General features: G+C 48.7%; 1 protein-coding gene across 7 annotated transcripts in view; it reads left to right on the top strand.

Annotated features, from left to right (window-relative positions):
* The window catches only part of PPP1R9A (protein phosphatase 1 regulatory subunit 9A), a 133,777-nt gene that overhangs the window by 91,436 nt on the left and 20,040 nt on the right, over positions 1 to 22,301 (top strand). For all 7 annotated transcript variants that reach the window (XM_064167053.1, XM_064167054.1, XM_064167055.1 and 4 more), the window contains exons 6-9: positions 7,118 to 7,253; positions 12,112 to 12,267; positions 17,700 to 17,753; positions 21,527 to 21,756. In XM_064167053.1, coding sequence (XP_064023123.1) covers positions 7,118 to 7,253; positions 12,112 to 12,267; positions 17,700 to 17,753; positions 21,527 to 21,756 — 576 coding nt within the window. The remainder of the gene's footprint in view (positions 1 to 7,117; positions 7,254 to 12,111; positions 12,268 to 17,699; positions 17,754 to 21,526; positions 21,757 to 22,301) is intronic.

Raw genomic sequence — 22,301 nt, 5'->3', positions numbered from 1 at the left:
TAGTGCCATGGTCTGGTTGATTGGCCAGGGCTGGGTGCTAGGTTGGACTGGCTGAGCTTGGAGCTCTCTTCCAACCTGCTTGATTCTCTGATTCTGTGATTCTGTGGTTTAGTGGGCATGGTGGTGTTGGGTTGATGGTTGAACTCGATGATCTTAGAAGTCTTTTGCAAAGAGGAAAGTTGTGACTGGGTGAAGTTTCTCAACCACTGGAGCAGGTCATATCCCTTCATTAGAGAGATGCAATGACAGAGCTGGGCCTGCTTTGAACTGTGGAGGGCCTTGGGGTGGACCAGAGCTTCCAGCCTAAATTACTGAGTCACTCCAAGAGTCTTTCTGATTCTGAAGGTTGTGATGATTTTATCTGAAGAAGTGTAATGGAAGCTGATAGATTGTGAATTCCTTACAGCCAGTCAGCAGTTGAGGCTTCCATCTACCAGGGCAGCTTGATCTTGTTCATGAAAACCCAACAAGATCCAGCTTGCAGTGCTGTAACTAAATAAAACCTCCTTCTTACAGGGTTCACACCACTTTAGCACTTTGTATTAATTATCTGACTATTATCCTAATGGAAGCAGCCAGAGGAGGTAATTGAAGACATCTTGAAATAAATTGGATAAATGGTAGCAGAAGCAGCTTTGTGCTTGGAAGCTCAAAGGAAAACCACATTTAACAGCCATCTGTAAAACTCCCCCAGATGCAACACCTCTGCTGTCAGGACAGGCTGAGGGAGCTGGGGTTGTTCAGCCTTTAGGAGAGGAGACTCTGGGAGGACCTTAGAGCTGCATTCCAATACCTGAAGGGAAGCTGACTGTGAAGACTCAGCTGCTCAAGGCATCATTCAGCCTGGCCTTGAACACCCCTAGGGAGGAGGCAGCCACAGCCTCCCTGGGCAGCCTATTCCAGAGTCTCACCAGCCTCTTACTGAAGAACTTCTTCCTAATCTCTAGTCTGACCCTGCTCTGCCTCAGCTTCAATCCATTCCTCCTTGTCCTATTGCTGGGCACCCTTACAGAAAGTCCCTCTGCAGCCTTCCTTATAGGATCCCTTCAGGCACTGTCAGACAGCTCTGAGGTACCTCCAGAGTCTTCTCTTCTCCAGGCTGCACACCCCCAGCTCCCTCAGCCTGTCCTCACAGCAGAGCTGCTGCAAACTTTGGATCATCTTTGTGGCCTCCTCTGGCCTCATTCCAGTAGCTCTGTGTCCTCCTTCTGCTGGGGACAGCAGATCTGGAGGCAGAATTGGAGGTGAGGTCTGAGCAGAGCAGAGCCAAGAGGCAGAATGCCCTTTCTTGTCCTGCTGCCTACACTCCTCTGGCTGCAGCCCAGCACATGGCAGCCCTCTGGGCTGCATGAGGGCACTGCTGGCTCATGAGGAACTTCTCATCAATCAATGTCCTCAAGTGTCTTTCTTCAGGGCTACTCTCAACCCACTGTGTACCCATCCTGCATTTGTGCCTGGGATTTGCCCTACCTAGCTGCAGGACCTTGACTTTGACTTGTTGAACCTCATGCAGTTTGCATGGGCTCACTTTTCAAGCCTGTCAGGATCCTTCTGGATGCCATTCCTGCCCTTCAAGTGAGTCCAGCACACCACACAGCTTGGTCTCATCAGCAGACTTGCTGAGGGTGCACTCGATGCCAGTGTACATGTTGGTGACAAAGATGTTGAACAGCATTGGGCCTAGCCACAAACTCTGAGGGACACCACTTGCCACTGGTCTCCACCTGACCATGGAGCAGCTAACCACAGCTCTGTGAGTGCAACCATCCAGCCAGTTCCCTCTCCAGCCAGTGCTCCACCTGTCAAGTGCCCATCTCTCCATCTTATTCATCAGATGCAGAGTAGATTCCTAGCCTTGTGCCTGTTTGTTTTTTAACCAGAACCAAAGTAAATATTCCACAGCTGCTGGATCCTGCCTGATGCTGAATACCAAGGCCAGTTCATGCTCTGCTTCTCTGTCATCTTCTCTCCTCTTTCTTTCTTTTCTGTGGTCACCAGGAACAGCCAGCCCTGGCCAGAGCTGTAGCAGAGCAGTGGCTCGCAGGACAGCGTTGCCGAGTCGCTGGGGTTCGTTGTGCAGCTGCTGCCCCTAATAGTTCCGTGGAACACTTTAGTGATGAGGCTTCAAGGCTTTAAAACCCTCATTTGTCTCATCTCCAGAAACATAACCAGCTTCTTAAATCTCTCACTGCTGATAGAATTGATAGTTCTTTGTTACAATACTTCTGGCCCTGGAGACTAATTAATGAGGGCTGCAATGAATGTGCTTAATTTTGTTGAGGCAGAGCGATGAGAAATCTGTAATTACCCACTTGGTTGAAGTGTGCATGTTATGGTTCAGTGACTCATTTTCTGGTCAGTGAATCACAACCTTATGTCTCTTTTTCATATTTCAACACTTCAGATCGTGGTAGTTGTTGTATCAAAAGCCATTCTGGGTGGAAAGAGCTGCTCCATGCTCAGCGTTTTAATCACCGCCTCTGCTTCGTGGCTTCGGACGGAGGTATTTGTTGGTCACAGCCTTTAAGGGATGTGTTCACTAGGCCAGGCTGGATGGGGCTCTGAGCGAGCTGTGCTAGTGGAAGGTGTCTCTCCCTGTGGCAGGGGGTTGGAACCAGCTGATCTAAGCACAGGGAAGAAAAGAAGCTTACCAGGAGTAGTCAGCATGGATTCACCAAGGGGATATCGTGGTTGGCTGATCCGATAGCCTTCTGTGCTGGGCTGACTGCCTGGGGAGATGGAGTCACAGAATGGGTTGGAAGGGACCTTAAAGGTCATCTACTTCCGACCCCCCTGACATGGGTAGGGACACCTTCCACTAGCCCAGGCTGCTCAAGGCCTCATTCTGTCTAGCCATGAACACCTCCAGGAATGAGGCATCCACAGCCTCCCCGGGCAACCTGTTCCAGTGCCTCACCACCCTCACTGGAGCTGGAAGAAGGCAGATTTAGGATGGATATCAGGAAAAAAATCTTTACAGTGGTGGTGGTGAGACACTGGAACAGATTGCCCAGGGAGGATGTGGATGCCCCCTCTCTGGACGAGTTCAAAGACAGGTTTGATGGGGCCTTGAGCAACATGATCTAGCAGAAAGTGTCCCTGCCCACAGCAGGGAGGGTTGGGACTCGATGATCTTTAAGATCTCTTTCAACCCAAATCATTCTGTGATTCTTTCATCTTAAAGGTTCCTCCCAACCCAAACCATTCTATGATCTTTAAGGTTCCTCCCAACCCAAACCATTCTATGATCTTTAAGGTCCCTCCCAACCCAAACCATTCTGTGATTTTTAAGGTCTCTTCCAACCCAAACCATTCTAAACCCTTCTATGATCTTTAAGGTTCCTCCCAACCCAAACCATTCTATGATCTTTAAGGTCCCTCCCAACCCAAACCATTCTATGATCTTTAAGGTCCCTCCCAACCCAAACCATTCTGTGATTTTTAAGGTCTCTTCCAACCCAAACCATTCTAAACCATTCTATGATCTTTAAGGTCCCTCCCAACCCAAACCATTCTATGATCTTTAAGGTCCCTCCCAACCCAAACCATTCTATGATCTTTAAGGTCCCTCCCAACCCAAACCATTCTGTGATCTTTAAGGTCCCTCCCAACCCAAACCATTCTATGATCTTTAAGGTCCCTCCCAACCCAAACCATTCTGTGATTTTTAAGGTCCCTCCCAACCCAAACCATTCTGTGATCTCTAAGCTCCCTTCTAACCCAAACCATTCTGTGATCTTTAAGGTTCCTTGCAACCCAAACCATTCTGTGATACTTAATTCTGTGAACTCAGAGCTTATCTCAGCTAGAAGTAAACATGTGCGGGGTGGTGGTGTGAAGCTCCTGGAGGTGAGGTGCCCAAAGGTTGGCTTCAGTTTGTAACAGCTGTCATTGTAGGCCAGGTTGTATTTCATTTCACAGGTGCACAGTTCTCTGTCTGGAAATGACATCAGTCACAGCTTGAATGCTCCTAAACAGTCATACTCAGAGCCTGGAAATGTCTCACTTTCAAGCAGTGGATTGTAGGAAAACAAACCATTCCTTGCCTCTCTCTGTTTGGAAAACATTTGCTTTAATCTCCTGTCAGTGCTTTGAGGCTTTTATTCGTGTATCATCTGACAGCTGCAGGTATCATTGAGGATCTTCACTCTGATGTATGATTCAAGCCTTGCAAGTCACTTCAGTGTACACTGTGAGAGGCTTTGGCATAAGAAAAGTTAATTTGGTAAGGTTTTCCTTTCTTGCCTAAACTTGGAAATGGCCTTACCTTGATTTGTTCATCTGCATTCGAGTCTGAGGTGTCAAAATGACTCCTAACAATCAGGAGGTACCAGGGTTGTCACTTTGAGATGTTCAGTGTACACAAAGCATTTGTCTCCAATGTTTTGAGCCTCCTGTTTGCTAGGGGAGGGGAATTACCAGGCAGAGGGCAGGAGGGAATAACATGCTGGACATCAGGCAGAAGTGCTTTGCTAGGAGGGTGATGGAACACTGCAGCAGATTGCCCAGGGAGGTGGCAGAGGCCCCATCCCTGGAGACATTCAGGGTCAGGCCTGATGGGGCTCTGAGCAGTCTGCTTTAGCTGGGGACGTTCCTGCTGAGTGCAGAGGGGTTGGACTGGATGACCTTTAGAGGTCTTTTCCAACCCAGTTCATTCTGTGATTCTCTATCTGCACCCTTTGTGTGGTTCCATAGTTTACTACACTGCTTCTCTCCCTCACCTTCACAAACCTGATGCTCTCTTTACTACTCACGGATGCTGTTGCTTAAAATGTTTGCTTGGAGCAGAACTTCTTTTCCACATTGTCCTTCAATTTGTTTTTGCATTAGAGGAGGTAAATGTGTAGCAGATCTGTGCTGAGTCCTTTTGTACTTTGTGTGGGAATATCAAAAGTTCATTGTTCTTCCCAGCTGAGACTGCAAACATGGTTGGGTTAATCTGTGCCATACTTGGCTCTCAAATTCACCTTCAGAGGAAACAGGATCTGAGGATGAGTCAGCCTGCAGAACAGATGAACTTCTGGGGCCAGGAGGAAACATTCTTTTGCTTCCAAGCCCAAGGTCTCTGTCATGACTGAGAACCAGTGTCCCATTCTGTAATAGCAGGCTGTGAGTGCCAGACTCTGCTTTGCTCTGGATTCAAGTGCCTGCTGGTGTGTCCTTGGCTTTCTCCTGCTCTCTGCTGTGTTTTCTGTAAATGCTTTTCAACTAAGACACTTCTTGGCACATTATTTTCAGGCCACCTTGTGTCACCATTTCAGATGGACTCCTTCTCACCTTTCTTACCTTCCTGGTGTGCTGATGCTGTTGAACTGCACCTTGTGTTGTTTTCTGTGCTGCCTGGCTTCACAGAGACTGACAAATGGCTTGGCACAGGAAAAGGATTCAGGGTCATCCGCTCAGGGGAAGTTGGCACCACAGAGGTGCCAGCTCCCAAAGGGCTTTTAATAGTGATAGGCAGCACTAGTGGAAATCATTTTCTTCCTTGAGATAAAATGCACAATTCTACCTCTCATTCCAATAATCCATTCCTCATTTGCACTTAAACCTGAGGAAAATATTACTCACTTTGAGAGAGGCAGAGTCCTGGAGCAGCCTGCCCAGAGAGGTTGCAAAATCTCCTTCTCTGGAGACACTGCAAAGCACCTGGATGTGATCCTGCTCTGGGTGACCCTGGGTTGGACTGGATGATCTCCCCAGGTGCCTTCCAACCTCCCCCCCATGCTGGGATTCTGAGATTCTGTGAGCCAGCTGTTGTGGAAACAAATGCTTTACCTTATGCAGTGTCTCTGTCACCTGATGGTGCTTTTCAGCTCTGCAAAAGACTTTTTTTCACCTGCAATTACTTAATTGTCTTTCTAACCTGCTAGGAAAATACTCCTGCAGCCTGACATCTTTAAATTGTGTTTTTCTCAGTAGTTTACAGTGTGCTGGTACTGTTTAATGGGTGTTTGTCATAAATGCTACAAATAGCACAAGATCTAATTACAGTGCTGAAAAAAAATTACCATCCAAGCCAAGTCTGAACTGCTGAAAGCAAGATTGGGAAGCAGCCTTGTAAGTCTCAACCAAGAGGAACACTTCTCTTGGCTTTTGTGAAGCTAGAGAAGAGTGCTCCCAACCTTCAGCAGCAGCTGATGCTGGAGGAAAGTGCTCCTTAGCAACACAAGTTCATCAAATCAAAGAAAGATTTACATGTGGCTTAAAATGAGGGGAAATAGAATCATAGAATGGGTTCAGTTGAACAGTGCCTGTCAAACTGAAAAACCTGCAAGTGGGTTCTCTGCTCTAGACGGGAGGAAGCCAAGTCTGAAAGCTTGGTTTAAGGGTAGCAGAGCACTGGAGCAGCCTGCCCAGAGAGGTTGGGGAGTTTTCCTTCTCTGAAGGCATTCAGACCCCTCCTGGATGTGTCACTGTGTGGTTTACACTGAGTGACCCTGCTTGAGAAGGAGGGTTGGACTCAATGAGCTTCAGAAGTCCTTTCCAGCCCCTACCCGTCTGTGATTCTGTGACCTGCCAGATAAATAGGGAGAAAGAAGTTTCTCTGTGGCATGTCCCTGCCATTACAGCCTGCCAGAAGTGTGTCTGTGCTCTTACTCTGCATCAGCTCTTCTGCAGGCTTCTCAACCTTGCTCTGGAGGGAGTGGAAGCAATCAGCAGTCTTTTTAGAAGTGCTCTGCTCTAAGTCTGTGTCTGTAAAGTTCAAACTCAGAGAACCTTTTGCACTGAAATCTGGAGTGAAGGCTTCAGTCATCACTTCTTTTTTCCCCACCCCTCTGGAAGTGCTGTTGTGGTCCAAAGCCTCCTAGCCCTGCCCAGATGCCATCCAGAGAGTGCACAGAATCAACCAGGTTGGAAAAGACCTTTAAGATCATCGAGTCCAGCCTGTCACCCAACACCTTCTAATCAACTAACCCATGGCACTTAGTGCCTCATGCAGCCTCCTTTTAAACACCTGCAGGCATGGTGACTGCACCACCTCGGCGGGCAGCCCATTCCAGTGGCAGCCTTTGAAGCAGAAGGCAGCAGCTGCCCGTCGCTGCGAGGCACGCCCGAGCACCGAGGGCTTGAGCACAGCAAGAGGAGTCACCTTTGTTTTCCCTGCTGTTCTGGTCAGGTTTGTCATCGGCCGAGAGAAGCCAGGGCAGGTGAGCGAGGTGGCGCAGCTGATCAGCCAGACGCTGGAGCAGGAGCGCCGCCAGAGAGAGCTGCTGGAGCAGCACTATGCGCAGTACGATGCTGACGACGATGAGGTAAGGCTGGCCAGCGGCTCACTGCTTGATGCTTCTCAGTGTTCTCTCCCTTGGTCTGTGCAACCTCAAGCACCAATAGAGGCTGGGCAGTGACTGGCTTGAGAGCAGCCCTGAGGAGAGGGACTGGGAGTTGCTGGTGGATGAGAAGTTCGGTATGAGCCAGCAGTGTGCTCTGGCAGCCCAGAGAGCAGCCAGAGCCTGGGCTGTAGCAAGAGAAGTGTGGGCAGTGGGGAGAGGGAAGTGATCTGGTAGGAGCTTGGACTAGAGGTCACTTCCAACTCCTCCCATTCTGTGTTTCTGTGATAGTTGGGAAGATGAATGAGACTTCTGAAATGCTGCTGTCTGTGTTAGCCTCTAAATCAGCTGCTGGGTGAAGGTAGAAGGCAGTTGTTGTAGCAGAGCACTTCCACACAGCCCAGGCATGCTGCCTGCAGTCACATCATCTTGGATAACACCATTTGAAATGCCAGACTCCAGGGATTAGTCCTGAGCCAGGCTTTACATTTTATTTGTGGAAGGAGGCGATAGAGAAGGGGAGACAGAGAATTCCTGCCGTGCGTCTGTCTCACTTCAGATTCCCTCTAGGTACTGAGAGAATGCTTCTGAAAAGAGACAGAGAGAAAAAACATTGGGGTAGAATTGGATTTTGAAACCTGCTTTAAACTAGCAGTAGGTCAGAGCAGTCAGAAATGTCCCAAAAGACTGAGGGAAAATCCTGTCTAGCTCCATCGAGGCTTTCACTTGCTTTGATGTGCACTGGCACTACAAACAAAAGCATTTGAATATGGTTGAGGATGTCATAAGTGCATATTTAACTGCTATAAATAAATAAAAGCTTACCTGCTGACCTATAAATCATAGCATCATAGAGTGCTTTAGGTTGGAAGGGAGCTCAAGGATCATCCAGTTCCAGCCTCCTGTCATAGGCTCCCACTAGAACAGGTTGCTCAAGGCCTCATCCAACCTGGCCTTGAACACCTCCAGGGAGGTTGTGGAGCACAGAATCACCCAATATGATCTTTGATCACAACCTCCCTGGAGGTGTTCAAGGCCAGGTTGGATGAGGCTTTGAGTGAGCTGTTCCAGTGGGAGGTGTCCATGCCTATGCAGAGGGTTGGAACTGGATGAACCTTGAGGTCCCTTCCAACCTAAACCATTCTGTGACTTCTCCCAGGCAGGGTGCACTGGGCTTGGGTCATGCCAAATTAAAGAGACTCTTGGCAGCCTGCTCTGCCTTCTCAGGCCATTGCCTTGCAGCAGTGTTCCGTGACACAGACTTGGTGGGGAAGAATCACACCACTTCTCCAAAAGATAGATCATTTACTACATGAGTAATCCTGAAGGGAACATCATTTACTGTACAAATGCCCTGCGTGGTCCTGACTGCTGCTGCTTTCTGCTTGGGAGCAGCAGATCTGTTTCAAGGCATGAGAAGGCAGTTGAGGAACCTGAGTAACAAATTTCCCCTTTTGGAAGTGGGAAATTGCAGCTGATGTTCATGAAGATCATTGCATGCTATTAGCTGTGATAGCATGGAGCAGAACGGGATGGCTGATGGCCAGAGCTGCTGCTGCTGGTGGGCTAAGCTCAAGCCTTAGGTGGGGCTGAACTGAGAAAGGGATCTTTCAATTGCATGAGTGAGTCTTGCTCACCATTGCAGACTGAGAAATCCAAAGCAGCACTACAGGCTGGGGACAGAGTGGCTGAGAGCAGCCAGGCAGAGAGGTAACTGGGGGTACTGGGAGAGAGGAGCTGAAGAGGAGGCAGCAGTGTGCCCAGGTGGGCAGCAGAGCCAATGGCATCCTGGGCTGGCTCAGGAGCAGTGTGGGCAGCAGGACAAGGGAGGTTCTTCTGCCTCTGTGCTCCACACTGCTCAGGACACCCCTTGAGTGCTGTGTCCAGTTCTGGGCTCCTCAATTCAAGAGAGATGTTGCAGTACTGGAAGGTGTCCACAGGAGGGCGCCAAAGCTGTGAGGGGCCTGGAGCAGAGCCCTGTGAGGAGAGGCTGAGGGAGCTGGGGGGGTGCAGCCTGCAGCAGAGGAGGCTCAGGGCAGGTGGGGTTGGGCTCTGCTGCCAGGCATCCAGCAACAGAAGAAGGGGACACAGCCTCAAGCTGTGCCAGATCAGGTTCAGAATGGATGTTAGGAGGAAGTTGTTGTCAGAGAGAGTGATTGGCATTGGAATGGGCTGCCCAGGGGAAAGGATGGAGTGGCTGTGGCTGGAGGTGTTGAAGCCAAGCCTGGCTGGGGCACTTAGTGCCATGGTCTGGTTGATTGTCTAGGGCTGGGTGCTAGGTTGGGCTGGCTGAGCTTGGAGCTCTCTTCCAACCTGCTTGGTTCTGTGATTCTATGAAAGCTTTCCTTCAGGAGCATGGAAGTTTTCAGTGCTTGTGGAGGAAATAAAATAATTTGTTGTTGTTGTCAGCCAGGAAAAACTGCATCAGAAGCAACCTCAGGCAGCCCCTGCAACAGCTCTGTTATTTCCAAACAAAAATACCTTTGCTCCATGCCTTGTGAAACATTGACTTCCCCAGTCCAGCTCTGTGGCACTGGCTCTGAGCAGCCTTCTCTTGGTTTGAGGTGGAGCAGAAGTCAGCAGAGACAGTTTCTGACAGGCAAGCATGTTTCGTGCAGCTTATGGCACAGATCAGCTTGGTTCTTTTGAAGCTGTAGTGTGTGTTTGATGTGGTGACAAGATCAGACCCCTCTCTTGGGAAGACAAGAGCAAAAGTCTCATTTATCTCTGTGCTCTGTAATGTGTTGGTGTCATCCTGCTGCTTTGTTTACCTGAGCAAGCTGCCCTGCTGGGCTCTGCTGCCTGCTCTCTGCAGTAATTGCAGCAGGAATGGCTGTGCCCATCCACTCTCATTAGCTACAATTTCGAGCAGCCTTTTCCTTTGTGCTCACTGTAAAGCTGCCTGATGTCTCTCTTCAAACATCTCAGCTCCTAAGGCCAGTAGAATATTGCCTGCTCTTGTTTTTTCCCTAATCTAGCTGGTGTGTGTGGGTGTTGGTCTCTTCTCCCTAGTGCCAGAATGACAGGAGATAACTCAAGTTGTACCGGGGGAGGTTTAGGTTGGATTCACAGCTTCACAGATTGCATCAGGTTTCCAGCCTCAAAGGCCATGTTGTCCAACCCCTGTGCACTAAGCAGGGACAGCTCCAGCTAGATCAGGCTGCCCAGGGCCACATCAAGTCTGAGATACTGGAAGAAACCCAGAGGAGGTTTAAGTTGGTGATGAGAAGAAATTTCATGACTGAAAGGGTTATAGGCTGCCCAGGGAGGTGGATCCACATCCCTGGAGACGTTGCCAAGAGGCAGAGCTGTGGTGCTGAGGGCCATGGTTTAGCCTCAGCCTTGGTAGAGTTAGAGAGTGGTTGGACTGGATGGGCTTAGAGGTCTTTTCCAACCCAAATGACTCTCTGTGTGTGTAATTCTTTATGTATGCAGAGCTTCTTTCTACTTTAATACTCGGGAGAGATCAGCTTTAACTAAACTCCTCTGGTCTGTTCTACCATAATGAGGATTCAGCACTAAATGAGTATATTCCCTTAAAACACTTGTGGACCTGGGCCAGGGGTGGGGGCTGACATGTACTGGGCATGAGTTTGCTCCTTAACCATCCTGTTTCTGCCTCCTCTTTGCATGCTTCATAGATTTCTTTGCCAGTGCTGCAGGGCCTGCCAGGTTGTTTGGGGTTTGGGTTTTTTTTCATGAAGAAATTGGTTGATGAAAAGAAATGGAGTGAGGAAAAGCTCAACAGGAGCCTGCAGTGTGAGTGCAGCCCAGACACAACCCTGTGCTGGGCTGCAGCAAGAGCAGTGTGGGTACAGGGCAAGGGAGGGGATTCTGCCCCTTGGCTCTGCTCTCCTCAGACCCCACCTGCAGTCCTGGGGGCAGTTCTGGAGCCCCCAGCACAAGCAGGACATGGAAGTGTTGGAGCCAGTCCAGAGGAGGCCACCAAGATGCTCAGAGGGCTGCAGGAGCTCTGCTGTGAGGACAGGCTGAGAGAGTTGGGGCTCTGCAGCCTGGAGAGGAGAAGGCTTTGAGGAGACCTTGGAGTGGCCTTCCAGGATCTGAAGTGGGCTAGAGGAGGGCTGGGGAGGGACTACTGACAAGGTCTGGGAATGACAGGACGAGGAGGGGAGATTGAAAGTGGATGTTAGGAAAGGGTTCTTTGCAGTGAGGGTGGTGAGACACTGGCACAGGTTGCCCAGGGAGGTTGTGGAGCACAGAATCACCCCAGGTGAACTGAACATTGCAGTCCTTTTCAGTGCTATAGTTTTGTTTGACCTTGGAATGCTGATTTAGAGTTGTTTAAGTGCTGTTTTGTCAGCAAGTCGCTGACGTGTCACAGTTTAGCAGCCCAAGGGCCACCTGCATTTTCTGTTTGTAGCTTGGAGCAGCTCCTTGTTCAGGGTGCAAATCACTAAACTCCAGTTTTAGCCTCTGAACTTGTCCCTGACCCTCAAGCTCTTTTTCCTGCTCTTGCCTCCCTGTGTGGCTGTGACTTTTCTGCCATGAAGCAGTTGTCGCAGAGCAAAGCCAATGGAGTGTCAAATGCAGCACGGAGGATATCACTGGAGAACGACTTCCTTAAGTAGAGAGCTTTACAAAAGACTAAAAGCACTAAATTCTTTGTGCTTAAGACAACATTTTCTCCTCTCTCTTACTGTTCTGAAATGCTGCTGTGGAGTTGCAGTTTGCCTGGTAGAACTTGTTAAGTAGTGGAGCTAAAGAGAAAAGAGAAGCTGCTTTGTGGGATTCTGCGTCCGCAGAGCAGCTTTGTTGCTCTTTGAACAGCCTCTGCCTAATAACAGGAGGATAACTGGAATTTCTTAAATGCTGTAAAATTAAGACAGGGGAATATGCTACAGATGAAGAAGATGAAGACATGGGACCTGTCCTTCCAGGAGGTGACATGGCCATCGAAGTGTTCGACCTCCCTGAGAACGATGACATGTTCTCCCCCAGCGACGTGGACACCAACAAGCTGGCTCACAAATTCAAAGAGGTAAGTGGCAGATCAAAAACACCTCACTGGGCTTAGATGGCAAAGCTGATTTCTGACTGTTTGTACACTCACTGCTTTTGAACCCCTGCAGAAGTTGTGCTGAAAAGAAGTGAGGCTGTTCCTCAGAGCTCCTTTAGCAGCAGCTTTCAGGTGGCTGCTGCGTGGAGGGAGGCTAATTTACACCTGGAGTTTGCAGCAGAGCCTCAGCACTTAGTTTGTACTTTAGCCCAGGAAGACAAAAAGCAGGTTAATTCATTACTGCCTTTTGGGGTGGGCTTTTTTTTGTTGGTTGTTTTATTTTCTTTTTGTGTGCTAAGATTTCAATCAAAAGTGTTGAGGAAAACCCTACAGCAAATGCAACAACTGTTCAGTGTCTTCACTGATGATCTGGACCAGGGGATTGAGTCCAGCAGCAGTGAACTTGCAGATGACACCAAGCTAAGAGCAAGTGTGGAGCTGTTGGAGAGTTAGGAGGAAGTTGTTGGCAGAGAGAGTGATTGGCATTGGAATGGGCTGCACAGGGAGGTGGTGGAGTGGCTGTGCCTGGAGGTGTTGAAGCCAAGCCTGGCTGGGGCACTTAGTGCCATGGTCTGGTTGGTTGGCCAGGGCTGGGTGCTAGGTTGGGCTGGCTGAGCTTGGAGGTCTCTTCCAACCTGCTTGATTCTATGAACATCTCAGCAGTGTCTTATGTTTGGCTACAGGTTTAGAAGGACCAGGACAGCTCTGCTGGGGAAGTAGGCACATTGCAAAGTGCTGTTTTACCAAGCTGTGTGGTTGCAGTGTTTGTACAGCAGCCACCAGTGCTAACTGGATCTCGAGTCAATGGTGTTCACTGCAGTCACTGACTTCATGTAACTTAACTTCCCAAAGTGCTGGGAGGCTTTTCTCCTGGATTTTAGGCTGTGCTTTAGTTCTGAGCTTTCCTGAAAGCTGCTGCAGTTAAACACATTGGACAGTTGGGTTTATCTAAGCCCACAGCAAAGGGCTGAGTGATGCCAATAAAGAACAGTTTTCTTGTTAAAGACAGGAAGATGGAAGGGCTGAAAGTAGCCAGAACCTCAGAGGAGGTCTGAGCAGCAGAATCTGGGTCCAGAAATGAGTTTTTTAACACAAAGGCTCTGCTTTTATCCTTCTTCCTTTGTCTACTCAAACCAGATACTTCATCTCCTATCAATATATGTTGTTATTACTCCCTGGTGAGAATAATGTATGGAAAGCAATCAATGAGCAACCAATCTTTCCCCTTGCTGCTGATGCCCTTTCAGCCTTTGGGTGGTTCCTGTTATTCATCATCATTTTCTGAAAGCTTTTTAGTGCACTTAAATGATTTTCTCCCTCCAGATTCCTAAATCCCAGGCTCTGCTTTCATCATAAACAGTGCCAGTTTTTCTAAGGCAGAGGGAAGTTGCTGCCATTCTGCTTGTGCCAGCACACCCAGGCCACACCAGGCAGCGATGCGGCCACGAGCAAGGCGCTGACCTTTGGGTGCATTACCTGCCAAACTCTGCTTGAGCACATTGGCCTATTGCCACACTTGACTGTGTCCCAACTGCTTTGAAGCTATTTGCTGTAATGCCCTCAAAACACTGGTGCAGAGGAGCTCAGCTGAAGCTCTCCTCTTGGGGGTCCTTGAGTTGAAGTGCAGATGAGTGCCTGAGAAGAAGCACTCAGTTGCTCCTGCACCAGAGTGGACTCTTCTCCTCTATCCCAGGCAGCACCACTGTTACAAGCACTCCACTTTTGTTTCCCTGGTTGTATCTAACAGCACACAGCTGCATTTTGTTGGCTGCCAGAGTGAGTACATGTATTTTTCTTGGTATTTGCCCTGAATTCCTTCAACACTGGAGGACTTGTTCACAATCACGCTGCACAGGCCCACACAGTGTTTTTCTGGCATTGTGTTTAAAGAATAACTGTTCTCTCTTGTTCTTACTCCAGAGATTAATGAAAGTATTAAACAAGGGGGTTGGACATAATCTTTAAGCATAAGAGTTTGACCTAATTAGTTGAATTCACTCTTTGCCATGAAAAAAAAATATCTGCTGGTGTGTTTTGAGAGCAGCCTTAGCTGAAGTGCCTTGCATTTGGGATGAGAGTCAGGGGAGGGATGGGCACTGCTGGGTGAATCACTCTACTTCTGCTGGTTTGCTTTCCCTGGCTGTAAAACAGGGAAATTGGGACTGAGATTCCTTAACTGCTTTGAGGGAAAGAGCTGGAAGCTTTGTTTTAGCTGTGGTGACTGAAGAGGGACAAAATCTGTAGGGAGAAAGGACAGCTTGTGGCACTACAGGCTGCAGGCTGGGGACAGAGCAGCTGAGAGCAGCCAGGCAGAGAGGCAGCTGGGGGTGCTGGGAGAGAGGAGCTGAAGATGAGGCAGCAGTGCCCAGGTGGGCAGCAGAGCCAATGGCATCCTGGGCTGGCTCAGGAGCAGTGTGGGCAGCAGGACAAGGGAAGTTCTTCTGCCCCTGTGCTCAGCACTGCTCAGGCCACCCCTTGAGTGCTGTGTCCAGTTCTGGGCTCCTCAATTCAAGAGAGATGTTGCAATACTGAAAGGTGTCCACAGGAGGGCGCCAAAGCTGTGAGGGGCCTGGAGCAGAGCCCTGTGAGGAGAGGCTGAGGGAGCTGGGGGGGTGCAGCCTGCAGCAGAGGAGGCTGATCTCAGGGCTGAGGGCTGGGTGCTAGGTTGGACTGGCTGATCTTGGAGGTCTCTTCCAACCTGGTTGATTCTGTGATTCTATGACTTTAATGACTCAATGAAATATGTGAAGCAATAGTTAGTGGCAGCAGTGTAGTGGTGCAGAATACATACAGGCATGCAAAAATCTTCAGCTGCTTTCCCTCCCTCCTGTTGTGCTCACAGCTCAGTCCTGTCCCTCATCTCAGAGATCTGTCTGGTGCATGGTTACCAGTAGCTGAAGGGTGGGTGTCAGGAAGAAGGGGCCAGGCTTTTTTTCAGTGCTGTCCTGTGACAGGGGCAGTGGGCACCAACTAGATCCTAGGAGCTGCCACATCAACTTCGATGTGAGAGTGCTGGAGCAGTCTGCCCAAAGGGGTTGTGGAGTCTCCTTCTCTGGAGACTTTCAAGCCCCATCTGGATGTGTTTCTGTGTGACCTACCCTAGATGACCCTATTTTGGCAGGGGAGTTGGACTGGATGATCTCTAGAGGTCCCTTCCAACCTCTACCCTTCCATGATTCCAAAATAGACGTGTAAAATTATGTATTAAATAATAGAAGTGATTATATACAATAATATATATACTATAAACATGCAAAATAGATATAATGACTCCAGTTTCTGTTAATGGAGACTGTTAGATTCCCTTGGGTGCTAGATTGGGCTGGAGAATCTTGGAGGTCCCTTCCAAGCTGGCTGATTCTATGATTCCTTTCCTAGTGTGCTCTGACTGCTTTACCATTTGCTACCTTTTCATCCCCTTGTACCTTCTCTGCAGATGAAGCCAATGAATGAATTCATTGAGAGGTGAATTCAATCCATTTTCTGTCTATAGCTTTTGATGAAAAAGTTCCATTGTTCTGGAGAAAATTAATCAGCTTTTCAAGACCTCGTTGAAAAGGAAAAGTGCCAAAAAGTACTCAGAATGCCTTTGTTCAAATGAAGCCCTTCACAGTTTTGTGTTGGCTTAGGAGACATAAAAATGCAAAGCAGTTACCTGCCAAGAATTCCTGGCGTTATGTGGGACTTGGAGTAAGAGATTTTTGCTCCCTTATTAGTAAATTGACTTCAAGATTGTTAATGATGCAGTCCAAATTTGCTTGCCAGACAAGTGACCTTGCCTGTTGTTCAGTCTAGCTGGTAAATGTGGCAGTGTTTTTCATCTCTTCTGCAAGCAGAGATAGTTCTTTGAGGGGAAAAAAAAAGGGGGGGATGAGATGTCAGCTACAGATACTCAGTAAGAAAGTCTTTTTTCCTTCTGCCTCAGTGAGAGCTGCTGTACCATGTATTGATTCAATGATCTGGCTGGGTGCTCAGTACTCATTTTGGGTAACTGAATAAAAGAGAGCATGAAAATAACAGCTCAGACCAGCTGTACCCCGGGCAGATTGTCATTTATCCCAAAAGGTGGGGTCTGTCTGCCTGGAATAATGAGCTGCTGGTGGGTTTGGGGGCTTTTAGAAGGGCTAGGAATGGTCTGCAAGCAGGTGGCCTAAGGGTTTTTGATGTCATTCTGAACTCTGCAAAGGGGCAAAGTGTAGCTCGTCCTTCCTTCCCCTCGTTCTTGTCTCACTCCAAAACAACGAGCTGGCAGAACTAAATGAAGGCCTGAGCACTGCCTAAGCACCACAGCATCTTGAGATGGTTCTCATGTGATTTTTCACTGCCAGCACAAATGGAATGGTGAGAAAAAAATCAGGTGTCAGTCTCTGAAAGCTGCAGGTGAGAGGCTGGAGTGAGGGAGCTCAGAAGCTCCAAGTAATCTCTTGCAAATGCTCATTAGAGTAACTCCATCGTTCCCTCTCTGCTCCTCGCAGTCGTTTGGCACTGCAGCCTGCAGCACACTGCTCACCTCCTCGCAGTGGTTTGGCACTGCAGCCTGCAGCACACCGCTCACCTCCTCGCAGTGGTTTGCCACTGCAGCCTGCAGCACACCGCTCACCTCCCCGCAGTGGTTTGGCACTGCAGCCTGCAGCACACCGCTCACCTCCCCGCAGTGGTTTGGCACTGCAGCCTGCAGCACACCGCTCACCTCCTCGCAGTGGTTTGCCACTGCAGCCTGCAGCACACTGCTCACCTCCTCGCAGTCGTTTGGCACTGCAGCCTGCAGCACACCGCTCACCTCCCCGCAGTCGTTTGGTTCGCTGCGGTGCCGTTTCCCTGCGGGACTGCCCTCGATCGAGCTCCGGCGGCTTGAGCAGAGCCGCTACGGCTCACGGGGGAGAAAGAGCATCGCTTTACCTTTGTATTTAGGGGGAGCTGGTTTTCTTCTGGCCCTCGCTTGAAATAAACGTGTGGAATCTTCCCTGAAGGTTTCCCTGACTTCTGGAGTTGTTAAATCCCTTCTTTCCATATTTGCTTTTTGTGCCGTGCCTGCTTTAATCAGCGCAGTGGGACTCCCTGGCAGCGCTGGGACGTGTTCCACGCTCAGATCACAGCAGAGCCCAGCAGGATAACATCTTTCTTTTTCCCTTCCCCTTTTTTTTCCTCCCCCCTTCCCTCCAAAGCACCAGACATTTGGTTTTGCTAAACAGATTGGATGTTCTGATGTGAAATGATGAGTGGTTAGCCAGCATCCTATCTTTAATTAGGTTGCACAGACTGAGTCATTTTGCAAGCTAGACATTTTAATTTACAATCTACTGCACTGCAGCACTCGGGAAGGCCTTCTGCTCGGTAATGAGGTATTCGACTTGCAGCACAGGCGTGCAAAATGCTCTGACTTTCACTCGTTTGTTTTGTCTTTTCCGTTTTAGTTGCAAATCAAACACGCAGTTACAGAAGCTGAGATTCAGAAGCTGAAGACCAAGGTAAGAAGCAATATCTGGTTAATACACGCTGGGTTTGGCTCCTCTGGTGCAAAAAAAGCAGAGCTGAAGAGGTGTATCTGTGTGGGTGGAGAAGTCAACAGCCTTATGAAAGGGTGATTAAGAAGCACAATGGCTCAGCTAAATCTCCTCTTGCTGGATGTGCTCCCTTCGAAGTTTCAAGTCAAATCTTAAGTGGTGCTATTAAGAGGAGCTGCCAACTTGCCTAGCTCCAGCTGAAGGTACATTTTTGGGGGGGAGGGGATCAGAATGACTAAATGGCAGATTGCCAGGTTCACAATTCTGATGCAGCTTCTCTGGCTTTCAAGTTCTACTTGGTTTGAATATTTCAGTCTTTAAGTTAGCAGTGTTTTTATTTACCAGCTAAAATGCCCTGTTTTAGTTAGTAGGGTTTTATTTACCAGCTAAAATACCCTATCTTAGTTAGTAGGGTTTATTTGCCAGCTAAAATACCCTATTTTAGTTAGTAAGGTTTTATTTACCAGCTAAAATACCCTATTTTAGTTAGTAAGGTTTTATTTACCAGCTAAAATACCCTATTTTAGTTAGTAGGGTTTATTTGCCAGCTAAAATACCCTATTTTAGTTAGTAAGGATTTATTTACCAGCTAAAATACCTTATTTTTGTTAGTAGTGGTTTATTTACCAGCTGAAATACCTTATTTTTGTTAGTAGTGGTTTATTTACCAGCTAAAATACCCTGTTTTACTTAGTAGGGGTTTATTTACCAGCTAAAATACCCAATTTTAGTTAATAGGGTTTATTTACCAACTAAAAGACCCTGTTTTAGTTAGTAGGGTTTTATTTACCAGTGATGTTAATATATCCTATTTAGGCTGCATTCCTTTTTTCCTACATAATTGAGCCCCCCATAATTAATGGAAAGGTGTTTAAGAGAACTTACTTTTTATATACAGAAGAAAAGGTGCAGTTTCATATCATTGCAACTGTCTTAGCATGCAGGTTTGCTGCTGACACCAAGCTGGGAGGCTTGGCTGGCACAGCTGCAGGCTGTGCTGCCATCCACAGAGACCTGGACAGACAGAGCTGGGCACAGAGGAACCAGATGAGGTTCAACAAGGACAAGTGCAGAGTCCTGCACCTGGGGAGCAATAATAAACTGCCCCAGTCCAGGATGGGAGGTGACTGCTGGAGAGCAGCCCTGTGGAGAGGGACCTGGGGGTGCTGGTGGCTAACAAGTTACCCATGGCACAGCACTGTGCCCTGGTGGCCAAGAAGGCCAGTGGGATCCTGGGGTGTATTAGGAAGAGTGTGTCCAGCAGATCAAGGGAGGTTCTCCTGCCCCTCTATTCTGCCCTGGTGAGACCTCATCTTGAATACTGTGTTCAGATTTGGGCTCCCCAGTTTAAGAGGGACAGGGATCTGCTGGAGGGAGTCCAGTGGAGGGTGTGAGGATGATGAGGGGACTGGAGCACTGCCTGATGAGGAGAGGCTGAGGGACCTGGGGCTGTTTAGACTGAAGAAGAGAAGACTGAGAGGGGATTTGATAAATGTTTGTAAGTATCTGAGGGCTGGCCAGGAGTGGGGGGACAGGCTCTGCTTACTGCTCCCTGAGATAGCACAAGGAGCAGTGGGTGTAAGTTGCAGCAAAAGCAGTTCTGCCTCAACACAAGGGGGAACTTCTTTCCTGTAAGGGTCCCAGAGCACTGGCACAGCCTGCCCAGAGAGGCTGTGGAGTCTCCTTCTCTGGAGCCTCTCCAGCACTGTCTGGATGTGTTCCTGTGTGCCCTGGGCTAGATTGTGCGGTCCTGCTTTGGCAGGGGGGTTGGACTGGATGATCTTTTTGGGTCCCTTCCAACTCCTAACATCCTGTGAGCTGTGATATGCTAGACAGGAAGAAGCTTCCCAGTTTAACAGAGAACCTTCTCTGCCAGTCAGTAGCTAGTTAGGGTGAAAGGGCAAGAGAGGAATTGTGCCTTTTTCTGCACTGAGATAAGCTTGCTGGGCAGCCAGCTGAGACTTGGGCCATTGAGTAATAGCAGCTTTTATAATGACATCCTCCTTACGGAGCAGGAGATCAAAAGGAGAAAGTTGTACCTCAGGAACAGATTTCAGGTGGTTAGTTCTCTCCAGCCCTGTGTTTTGCATCGTGATTGTCAAATGTTATTGTTGAAAGCAACTGCAAAGTGCAGGTCTGTGCCGTGAGGGCAGCTCCTGCCTTACTGAAGGCATTCAGGAATCTCTCCTTGCGCTGCTTTCCAGTTGCAGGCTGGCAAAGAGAGACACAGGGGCAATGCCTTGGGATTGTGCCCAGCCCCACTGCCTTGATGTGTGGGAGTGAGCATTCATCTCTGCAAATGCATTTGCAGGACGAGGCTTCCTGTGCCTCTTGCTGCTGGATTTTTTTACCTGGTGTTGTGGTTACAGCTGAAGAAAATGTGCCTAGTTCAGGTGTTACTACTAATAAAGCTGCAGACAGGTTCTTCTCTCTGCCTCTCTATCATCCAGCAGAGCTGCCTGGACTCTGCTAAACAGGAATCCAGGAGAGTTGCCTAGACTCTGCTAAACAGGAATCCAGCAGAGCTGCCTGGACTCTGCTAAATGAGAAGTAAAGAGGGGTGCTAAGGCGTCGGTTTTGTTTGGTTTCATTTGTGTCCTGCATTCTGAGACCTAACATAAAGAAGCTGCTGAGCATCCCTACCCTCATCCTGCAGCAAACACTGAAACCTGCAGCTAGCTGCGACTGGGAAGCAGGGAGCCTAAAATCTACCAGAAACACCTAACAAAAAGAAGTAGAGCAAAGGAGCTAAGATTATAAACTCAGCAGTAAACTTCTTCGAGGAAGCCTGGATTGGAAGCCCTGGATTCCTTGGAGGAAGCCTTGCATTCCAAGCCCTGGATTCCTTGGAGGAAGCCTTGCATTCCAAGCCCTGACTTGGAAAAAGTCGTTGGGCTTCACTGGTGCCAAATAGTGAAACCAGCAATGGAACTGCACTGGTTTTAGAGTTGAGCAGTGCTGCTATGTTGAGCAGAATTCTTCCTCTTCTTGAATCTTCAACAGCAAGAGCAAACTTTCCTTTTGCTATTAACTCCTTACAAGCAAGTTTAGAGGAACCAGCAGTGACAGATTAATCCTAGGTTCTCCCTGGCACAGTGCTGGGGTAGTTTCAGCATTGGATCCAAACATTTGTGCTTGCTTGAATGGAAAAAAGATTTGAGGTTACAACCCAAATTGAAATTCTGGGTTATGCTCCAGCTTCTCTGTGGGACAAAGATGATGGCATAAAGCAAGACGTGGGGAGAACAACTCAGTAGAGTTTCTAGTTTGGGTTAAACCCCTCCCCAGGGAGTTACTTTAGATGCAGTTGTTTTGGGTTTGTTTTTTTTCCCTTAGTGGTTTCTAAGTTCCTTTTAAATCAAATACAGAACCTGGAAATCAGATTGCTCCTCAGAATAAGAAATTCCACTGTTTGTTTTCTGAGCCTTGATAAATGCTTTGCAATACCTGAGCAACCTGAGCACAGAGCAAAAGGCAGCCCCAGTGCTGGCAGATTAACCCCGCAGTTGGAATACTCCACTAGGGACATTCCTTCAGCCCGCGAACACAGGGCAGAGGCTCTGCTTTGTTTGGTGAGGAAGAATCCGCCTGTTTTCATGGACCTACAACGTTCTTTTCACTGCTCACACAGTTACTCATTCACTGATTTCCACCGTGCACCTCCTCTGAATTAATCCTCAACTGCTGGGCAGCACTTAGCAGTTTTTTACTGAGTTCACCTCTGCTCTTTTGTTCAGCTGCAGGCTGCCGAGAATGAGAAGGTGAGGTGGGAACTGGAGAAGACCCAACTCCAGCAGAACATTGAGGAGAATAAGGAAAGGATGATGAAATTAGAGAGCTACTGGATTGAGGCACAGACCCTGTGTCACACAGTGAATGAGCACCTCAAGGAGACACAGAGCCAGTACCAGGCGCTGGAGAAGAAATACAACAAGGCAAAGAAACTGATCAAGGACTTTCAGCAAAAGTAAGCAGCTACACCAGCCTCAGCAAATGGCTTAGTGGCTGGATGGGAAATGTCTGTTGTGTATTTTGGAGTAAGAAACCCACCAGTAAACACCTGTATGGTGAACTCTGTGAATGGTGCCACATGCAGCTGGCACTAGTGGTGTGCCCCAGGGATCAGTGCTGGGCACAGTCCTGTTTAATATCTTTATTGATGATCTGGACCAGGAGATTGAGTCCTGCATCAGTAAGTGTGCAGATGACACCAAGCTAGGAGCAGCTGTGGATCTGTTGGAAGGTAGGAGAGCCCTGCAGAGGGACCTGGCCAGGCTGGATGGGTGGGCAGAGGCCAATGGGATGAGATTTAACAAGGCCAAGTGCAGGGTTCTACACTTTGGCCACAACAACCCCAAGCAGCACTACAGGCTGGAGACAGAGTGGCTGAGAGCAGCCAGGAAGAAAGGTACCTGGGGGTGCTGGCAGAAAGGAGCTGCAGAGGAGGCAGCAGTGTCCAGTTGGGCAGCAGAGCCAATGGCATCCTGGGCTGGCTCAGGAGCAGTGTGGGCA

The sequence above is a fragment of the Pogoniulus pusillus genome, chromosome 28, assembly GCF_015220805.1.
Source record: "Pogoniulus pusillus isolate bPogPus1 chromosome 28, bPogPus1.pri, whole genome shotgun sequence".
NCBI classification, from domain to species: domain Eukaryota; kingdom Metazoa; phylum Chordata; class Aves; order Piciformes; family Lybiidae; genus Pogoniulus; species Pogoniulus pusillus.
This window is presented reverse-complemented; position numbering and strand designations above follow the sequence as displayed.